This window comes from Brienomyrus brachyistius, chromosome 1 (genome assembly GCF_023856365.1).
Source record: "Brienomyrus brachyistius isolate T26 chromosome 1, BBRACH_0.4, whole genome shotgun sequence".
Classification (NCBI taxonomy): Eukaryota; Metazoa; Chordata; class Actinopteri; order Osteoglossiformes; family Mormyridae; genus Brienomyrus; species Brienomyrus brachyistius.
The window spans coordinates 51,066,509-51,075,908 of record NC_064533.1 but is presented as its reverse complement, the minus strand read 5'-3'; the positions used below and the strand labels follow the sequence as shown (position 1 = coordinate 51,075,908).

The 9,400-nt window shown below is 46.1% G+C and overlaps 2 protein-coding genes across 2 annotated transcripts; one reads left to right on the top strand and one right to left on the bottom strand.

Moving 5' to 3' along the window:
• The first annotated feature begins 144 nt into the window (after positions 1-144).
• On the top strand, positions 145-4,311 carry prozb (protein Z, vitamin K-dependent plasma glycoprotein b). Its single transcript, XM_048971629.1, has 8 exons — positions 145-278; positions 954-1,117; positions 1,424-1,448; positions 1,527-1,640; positions 2,074-2,205; positions 2,439-2,536; positions 2,808-2,925; positions 3,277-4,311. Exons 1-8 carry the CDS (start codon positions 206-208, stop codon positions 3,819-3,821), a joined length of 1,269 nt encoding a protein of 422 aa, XP_048827586.1. The 5' UTR covers positions 145-205; the 3' UTR covers positions 3,822-4,311.
• On the bottom strand, positions 3,968-9,300 carry pcid2 (PCI domain containing 2). The gene is made up of 15 exons (XM_048971639.1): positions 9,093-9,300; positions 8,789-8,838; positions 8,614-8,703; positions 8,209-8,282; positions 7,016-7,081; positions 6,831-6,872; positions 6,572-6,626; positions 6,258-6,361; positions 5,677-5,752; positions 5,408-5,549; positions 5,145-5,245; positions 4,911-4,984; positions 4,704-4,829; positions 4,487-4,610; positions 3,968-4,250 (listed from the first exon to the last, which is right to left on the bottom strand). Exons 2-15 carry the CDS (start codon positions 8,822-8,824, stop codon positions 4,161-4,163), a joined length of 1,200 nt encoding a protein of 399 aa, XP_048827596.1. The 5' UTR covers positions 8,825-8,838; positions 9,093-9,300; the 3' UTR covers positions 3,968-4,160.
• Between the last annotated feature and the right edge of the window lie 100 nt (positions 9,301-9,400).

Here is a 9,400-nt window from a genome sequence, read left to right as displayed (position 1 = left end):
AAGTTACACAGAAGTGATGCTATTAGAAAACCTTGACATATATCATGCACATTCACATAACTCTCTGTTATAGAATAGTTCTGCACATTCATCAAGCTGAGCCTTGCAGAGGAGGGGTTGACAGGAGGGGTGGGGTCGGGGGGGGGGGGGTAGGTTTTCGGGACTCCCAGAGAGACAGACAGCTCTGTTCACAAGGTAGACCAATATGGAACCGTGGATCCGTCTCCTCTCCTTGACTCTGCTGTCCGGCTTCTTTCACGCTGATGGTAGCTTGAAAGGTAACCGTCCATGTTTGTCCGTCTCCTGAAATTGTACAGCTGCGAAAGATAAATGCCTGAATCCACTGTCGGCTGTCTGGCTCTTTGTACTGATGTGATTTAATCATAGCTGAACCCACACAGTGAACAAAGCTAGTCTGTAGTGAATGCGGAGTTAAATAAATTGGGGCTGTGTGTTCGGGGGCAGTTACTCAAAATTCAATCAGGAACTCCATTGAAACTCGTGTGTGTTCACTGGCAAGGATAAGGTATGCAATCCAGTTTATAATCGCTAAACATCTTAGAGGCTGCTGGAGAACTAATGCTTTCGTATGGAACTTCACCAAACCGTGTCGCTATCCACCCTGGTCACCCAAGAAACATAGAAAAGAGACCACAGGTGTAGCACTGTGACTGATGTTAAAAATAAATATTTTGAAATGTTGAATTGAAATTTTCGGAATTTTTAATATAAAATGCGTGCTTCTGTTCCTAACAAGGGTGACAGATGTGACCATAAAGGGCACTATTTTCCTATCTTTACCCTAGGCCATGGGTTTGAGATATTAGGTCCAAGTGGGAGATAGCTTGGTATTCCTTAGAGATATCCTCTCCAGGTTCTGACTTGTCCAGCTGATAACCGTAGATGAGATGAAGGCATGACATCTCCGTCTTACTCCTCCTCCATCTCCTCAGTGTTTCAGTCCTCGAGGGATGCCAGTGCAGTCCTGATGCGACCAAAGAGAGCCAATTCCTTCCTGTTTGAGGAGTTCTTACAGGGTAACCTGGAGAAGGAATGTATGGAAGAACGATGCTCCTATGAGGAGGCCAGAGAGGTCTTTGAGAATGACCAAAAGGCTGTAAGAAACCTCACATGCTGCTTCAGTGTTTCAAAAACCTCCCTAAGATGTCCACACCCTACTATTACACCATAAGTAATTAAGGATTATTCGCCTTCATATTCTTTATACACCATGATGTATGTTCTTCAAAGCTTATCATATCGTTTATCATAATTCCACCCGAGAGTTTATGATTTACTTATATTTTGTGGGTATGCGGTTGGACATATCTGTGAAGGAGGTTGGTTTTGGGTTCTCCCCAATGCGGGTTGCCCGACCTTCTGTGAGCTCGAAACCCTGTCTTTTCTTTTTCTGTCCAAACAGCAAGCCTTCTGGACGGTGTATTACGGTGAGTGTCGCCGCTGTTTCGGGAAGTGGGCAGAAAGGTTGGTACAGCAGCCTCATGACAGTTCCGTGCCCCTTACAGACGGTGACCAGTGCCAGTCCAACCCATGTCTGCATGGTGCCACCTGCACCGACAAGATTGGGGGGTACAACTGTACCTGCACCGAACTGTACCAGGGGGTCAACTGCGAGAGGGGTAAAATGGGAGGAGAGGGTGGCGCCAGGGGGTCGCTGCTTGACCTGTGGGGGGGGGGACACACTTTTTAAGATTCACGTTTCAGTTCTAACAATAGAATTTCAGAATCTCTGAAATATGTGAATGCTTTCTTTCAAACAAGATCATAGTATAGCATACATGTTAACTACAGTTAAAACCTGGAAAATCTGGTTTAAAAAAAGGGTTAATGGATGATGACTGTAGACTCTAAGATTTGACACCTATAATATAGTATAGTATAGTACAGTAAAGTACAGCGTAGTATAGAATAATATGGTGTAGCGTAATTTAGTGTATTATAGTACAGTGCAGTATAGTATAGTGTAGCTTAGCATGCCATGGCAAAGCATAATACCGAGAATAGCATTATCACACTCTGCACTATAACACTTCTCTGTCTCCATGCGAACAGATGTATCCCAGTGTCACTCTGACGGCCCCCTGTCCTGTGAACATTTTTGTCATCCTTCCTTCCACTCGTACAAATGTTCCTGTGCAGACGGCTACAAGATCCACAGCGACGGGAGGTCCTGCCTGCCTGAAGGTTCAGCACAAAACAAATCCCAGCCCCAGACTTACAAAATGCAAAAACTTAGCACAGCTTTGATTATAAATGAATTTAAAGAGTCCTTTTAGTTGGGGTATATCCACAGTATCAGTGATAAAACTGTCAGGGTCCTGTGAGTTCCAGGATGGTCACTTTACAGAATAAAATCTCAGGTTTCCTTGTGTCCGGGTGACAGTATCAGGGTTAGGGTGAACGTGTGTCTTCCACAGGTCCGTATCCTTGTGGGAGGGCTCCCATTCCAAGCCATGCTGTCCCACAGCCGATCCTGAGCATCCTTCCCTGCCCACAGGGTCACTGTCCATGGCAGGTGGGTCCTCCACATCAGGAACAACAAATGCTGGGTGTGGCTCATGGGTAGGGATCCGCTGCAGTTTCAATAGTAGTTTGAAGGTCTACATCGAGAGTGGTCTACAGGTCTTGGAGGAAGTTCCAGGAATTAAAGTTCTGATGAGAATTTAACATGCAAAAACGTGCAGATCACAGTTGAATGAAGAGTCCAGTGAACTAGACCCCAGCCACAGCATTTATTTTTAGCGAAAGTAAGAAAGCATGAAAGTAAGTTTCTATCCTGTCGACAGGTCAGGCTGCTTCACGCCAACGGGGAGGAATTCTGCAGCGGTGTCATTCTGGGCCAGCACTCGCTGCTGACCACCGCCAGTTGCGTCTCTCAGGATCCCAATTTCCTTGTCATCACTGGTGGGTCTTCACTTTCTTCCATTTTTCAGAAAAAGATGTGACAATTCACGCCGGAGGACTACGGCCGCTGACCTATTGCACACACCATAGGTTAAACATTAAATTGCGATGGTAACTTTAATCGATATGTATGTCTACCCTGAACTATTTCGGTAAAGGTGAAAGGAGGGAGGATTCGATCTATCTGAGGAGAAATGTACTTTATCAGAACTTCCCCAGGAAAAATATCCAGATGTAAAAACTGGAAGAACTAGAAGGAATTTACCTTAACTTCAGAGCAAAGGATTGCAATCCCAGATACAGGCTGACTGTTAAGATACTTAACATGGTCATGTTTTCCTGTTTACCCAGGCCCAGGGGACGAAAAGGACCCCAGTTTGAGGATGTCTGTGTCCAAGATCATCGTACACGACAAGTATGAGAATAACAGCGCGGGGAGTGACATAGCTATGGTGCAACTATGGGAGCATTTTCAGTACAGCCCCGCAGCGTTCCGGGCGTGCATCGCGGAGCGGGACTTCAGCGAGAACGTGCTGATGAAGGTCGGGCGCAAGGGCCTGGTGGGGAACCCGAGATGGGGCTGTTCGGGTGACAGCACCCTGACACCCTCGTACCTCCCCCTGCAGCTCTGCCAGGCAGAACTGAACCTCACGTTCACTCTCACCAACAAGATGTTCTGCACAAACACCCAAGATGCGCCCAAGGCAGGTGGAAGCAAGGGTGACTGTGGCCTGCTACCTGGCACGCCCATCGTCACGATGGAGAAGAGGACTGCCTTCGTCACAGGGCTGCTCATCTCACCCCCATCACATGATCGTAGCAGAGGATATACCTTCACCAAACTCTCTCGCTACCAACCCTGGATACAAAGTCATCTAGATAACACTGAAAAGTGACCATGTCTCCTTTCGTGGAAGACCTCACCATATCAACTGTAGATATTCATCACAGATTCCAGATAGACCCTCATTTCATTCCGAATGTACTTGCTCCTAGTGTTTCGTTGTGTGTATGTTAATGAAGCTTTGCATTTGCTGAAGGATAACAAACATTTCAGAATTTTATTTGACACTCAAAGTAGAAAACGCAAGTATGAAACAAAATGAATAATCCACAAAAATATTCACAGACACTCTCTGGTACTGCGATTGTGTTATTCTGAAAATTAGTGGAGGAAGGAAGGCTGGAGGGATGATGGATGCAAACAGGAAGCAGGGGTTTCTGGGTACTGTAGTTCAGGATACAGTGGATAGTGGGGGGAAGGGATTTTGCTTGCTGACCACCAGTTTCTGGTGTTGGTGAGATATGTAGCCTTTTATGTGACCCTAAAAATTAAAGAAATGGGAGAAAAATGCTTAAAAATAAACAAACAATCTGAAGAATCAACAGTCATGTAATTCTGTAAAAAACATTTATGTACTCCAGGTACATATATACAACACTACAGGTAGATTTAAGGCCTTGTGTCAAGAAATGCTATGTAGAAGAACTTATATGCTTGATGGACCCGGTTTTAATGTCAACCAGACACTAGGTGGCCAGCAGTTGGTTAGAGACTCACCATGTAGATGAGGTTGGCCAAGATACACTGGACCTCATCAATGTCCACATCTTCCATTTTCATCATCTTAAGGGCCACCAGGAAGGCATCCAGCTGTAGCTGATAGGTCTTCAGGAGCTGGTACCTTTATGGGGAAGTTTCTCGTCAACTTGCCCGCCCACAAGAGCACCCGTCTGCCCTCCCACCCTCCCTCCCCATGACACTGCTAGCCACTCACACTTTCTTGAAGAGGTTCCGGTAGGTGATGACCTTCAGCTTCTCGAGGATGAGGAAGATCCCACAGCGGATGAAGAACGTCTCGTGCTTGGCCAAGGCCTCGTTCAGGAGCAGCAGGTTCCCCTCGCTGTCGAGGGCGAACGTTAGCGAGCAGGTGTGCAGGGTTAGGGGAGAGAAGGAGGAGGTGGAGAAGGTGACAGAGTCCTACCTGACAGCTCGGGTGACATCTGCAAACTGCATGAGGTCATACTTCTTCAGGAGCAGAAGAGTTGGCATGTGACCCTAAAAACAAATCAGCATGATGGTATAAAGGGAGGAAACTACCAATGTGTCATGCGGGTCCTGGTCCAGGAAAACATGAAGTTTTACAAATGTGAACGTTCATAAATCACTTACAAGCTACCAGAAGTAAAAACGACGACTAACAATGGTTGCATCTCACCAGCAGCATTTTGACGGGCAGCAGGTATATAAGGATCATGCGCTTGTTCTTCTGACAGGAACGATGACAGTGCTGGAAAGCGAAGGACAGGTATTCCTCCGCTGACCACAAGGGGGCGCCCAGGCATAATAGTAAGCATGAGACAGAAAGAAAAGGCGGCACTGTTTAATAATGATAGGCTGCAATATGAGGATACAGGCAGATGAGGCTGTTTTAAAGATTGGTGGGGGGAGGTGAGCTCATAGGCCGGGTATCTCATTCACCTGGTTTGAAGTCGCTGTCGAACATGGCCTTGCGGCCAACGTAGTACTTGTATGTGACTCGCTGAGCCATGCTGTACTCATCCTTGAGGTTGGAGCTGTCGATGGCACGGATGAGAGGCTTACACAGGTGCAGCTTGCTGATCTGAAGCAAAATAGAGCTCAAGCTAAAGCATTCAGCTGTGTGCCGGGGCGGGGGGGGGGGGGGGGGGGGGGCAGGGTTGGCAACCAGTCACCGATTCAGGACCAATAAGGACGCAGAGAGCACTCACCTTGAAATAGATCTTGAAGAGTTGATTGATAAGGAACAACATCCCCCATTTCTTAGAGTCGTCAATGCCAGCCCGGCTGTAAGACAGCACCCGGGTGCGAGGGGTTAATGTGTGGTGTGAGATCAGGTCTGTTTATTCGAAGAAACTTTCCGAAAATTATTTTAAAATATTCCCAATCTACAGAGACATTCCACACACTGCTCAACATACAAATACACACACACAGACACACTCATGCTCACATGCACAGATATATACTTTTTATTGACCCCCATACGGACATCCTCTTTTCGACTCCCCCTTCTCCGTAAGTGAGAACAAGCTTGGCCATGAAGGGCAGCCACCCGTACCATTCCGATCGCTTTTTCAAAATTTATAAAAACAAATACTAACCGTGTTGTTTTTAAAAGAAACTAAAATGCCAAAACTTTTTGGTTCACATCATGCTTTCCACGTTCTTCGGCTGAGCTCTTTGAGGGTGGTGGGGTTAGCGGTCATGGGGAAGGCGCCTCACACATCAGAGCCCTACGTGCGAGGGTATAAGTGCCCTGGGGGGTCAGACAGCGTGGCTCGGGCCTTACTTGTCACTGGCACACACTCGAAAGCAGGCCATCAGCTGATCTGCCGCCTTCTCCAGCATGTCCCCCACCTTGCCTTTCCCCTTCTTCTGAAGCTGCTGCTCCGCCTGGAAATGAAACCTCTCATTCATCAACATTCCTTCCAGAACACTCCATCCTTCTCGGTCACAGAGTACCCAGGAGTCACACACTAAACGAGCCTAACCCTGACATAAGCTATACTGTTACGTATATGTTACGTCACGCCACGCAAATAAGGCATCGCGCGATGTGCTGAATCATGACAGAAGATAAACAAAATCTGCACGGCGACTCACATTGTTGGCAAATATCCGCAGATCCAGCGCCACGGCAAACATCATTGGCAAAGCCCTAGAAAGAGGGAGCAATGTACCAGACATCTTTCACATGATAACTTTGCCACTATTTAACACATAAACAACACAAAGCAATCAAACGAGTAGCTCTGTTAGTAGATGGGAAATTATCTGTAAGCCATAAAATTAAAGTAAAAAATCAACACTATTATTTACAGTTATAACCTGTAATTCTAAACTGTCTTACTGTGTATCTTACCAATTCTCTTCCTTATGGGCCTGGAACGCCTTTAAAAACGACGTAGTATTTTAAGGAAAAGCCATCACAGAAGTAATATACATATACAATATACAATATACGCAATTTCATTACTAGAGAAGCACAGACAGGTCGTTCTTGGTTCCAACAACCTAGAAGAGTCCAGTTTCTGGAGTAAAGGATATTGGACCACCACGGTCTGACATCGGTAGGCCTCCACAAAATCATGGTTAGACACAGCGTATGTGCATCTAGTCATAGGGGGGGGAGATCAAACATAGAGAGGTCAAGGGTCAAAGGAGACTAAAACCAAGGTGACACATCTTACATACAGATAGATATTATTGTATCTACAGAGACACATTTGCTTTCCTCCTTTTAATCATTTTAGTCAATTAATTTAGCATCATTTGAAACAAGATGATATGAAGTAAATACGATATGATGTAAATATGATAAATATGATGTAGCCAAGGTCTCCACTGATTTATTTCGGATGTCTCACTGCCTGCCTGCATTTTTGAGGTGCTGTACATTATCAGTAATTAACCCATCAAATGTGGATTATTTTCTCACTTTTAGTCTGTAGGCAACACACTGGTCCAACCTGCGTTCATTTACTACTGAATTAGTTAATAAGCTGCACTTTCGTAAGATTTTGCCCCCTGTTCCCAAGGCACATGTCCACTGGTTGGGCTCACGCCACATTCAGCAATCGCAGAAATCTTGTATCTTATGTGTCTTTCTGGGGGCGGCATGGTGGTGCAGTGGTTAGCACTGTTGCCTCACACCTCTGGGACCCGGGTTCGAGTCTCCGCCTGGGTCACATGTGTGTGGAGTTTGCATGTTCTCCCCATGTCGTTGTGGGGTTTCCTCCGGGTACTCCGGTTTCCCCCCACAGTCCAAAAACATGCTGAGGCTAATTGGAGTTGCTAAATTGCCTGTAGGTGTGCGTGTGAGAGTGACTGGTGTGTGAATGTGCCCTGCGATGGGCTGGCCCCCCATCCTGGGTTGTTCCCTGCCTCGTGCCCATTGCTTCCGGGATAGGCTCCGGACCCCCCGCGACCCAGTAGGATAAGTGGTTTGGAAAATGGATGGATGGATGTGTCTTTCTTTGGACTTTCCTGTTTCCTCTGTCTGGGTGGACATACAACTGCAATGCAAACAGTACATGGGAACGTGGCGGCTTTTCATAAAGTTAAAGAGATCCACCACGTCAGCCTGGCCACAGTTCTCTATTCAGGACAATGACGGGATCCTTTCGGATGACGGGACTCGGCCATCACAGGATCACTGAGATGCCTGATTAAACCTGCTGTGATTGGCTGTTAGTGCCTGACAAGCTCCCTGCCCCTCCCAACCCAGCTCATTTGCAAACCTCAGATGGGCTGCTACCATCTCATCATAGGGGGGCTCCAGCAACTGCTGACACTTCTCCTCTGGACTGGGGAGCTGTAGGGACACAGTCACATGGACAAAGTCAGACATACAGACCCAGCTTGACAGTCTAGCCCCTTTCCATTAAGAAATATTTGAAATATTTCTTACAAATTTTCAGCACATAAAATCCACAGCCACTCCACCTTTTTAATAATGTATTTATCAGGCAATTTCTCCTCACTACAATTCTACATTTCACTTCTCTACGCTTTGCCATATGGTATTGCCACTTCTTATATATGGGCCATCAAAAGGGGTTGCTTTTAACTGCACTCATGGGCTACTGTCTAGTAGTGTGGTCAGTGCTGCAGATCCACCGTGCAGCACAGTGGTCTGGGTATACCTGCAGGCGGGGGTTCGCCACGTGCGGGTGCTTGAACGACAGCAGCTCTGCGCAGAAGGATCCATCTCTGGACTCTATCGCTTCCAGTACCTGGACCAACAAAGTGACATTAGTTACTAACTGCCTTTCCTCAACACAGGAAGCGATCAAAATGTAGGGAGAAGGCTGAATTTACCTGTTGAAGGTACTGATTCATTGTTATGTGTGCCATTCCGTGGTTGTAATCTTCGAAAAGATTAAGTTAACGCGTTACAGAATCGCAGTAATGTACACATTACACTTAAATCTCCTGGTTAATATTCACGAGATACTAATAACGATGTGAATTAAACTATAAATATAAATTATTTTAATCGGGCAAAACGTTTTGGTTCGTTTGATCGCGTTATTAAACATTTTCATTCGGTTATATATAGCTAGCTAGGTGGTTTCTATGACAATTAGCAAGCAATGGATCACGTTTCGGTGCTAAGACTCACAGAAGGGTCTTTGGTCCCGATCCAATTGCAATCTTTCACAGGCAGAAACGACAAAGACTCTCAGACACCAGTTTGCATTTAATTTCAGGACAGAGCGCACAGCTCACCCTCAGTATGATACCTTTACTGAAATACTAGCGCTACAGCGAATTGAATCTGCGAAGAGGATACGGTGGCTGCGCAGTGACGTCACCGGGGAGGTAGTACTTCCTCATGTGATCGGGGAGGATCTCCCTTCGCCAGAAAAGTGTTACACCGCTTTTAGCGTCTTACAAAACTATTTCGTAGTGTATTATATGATCTTAGTT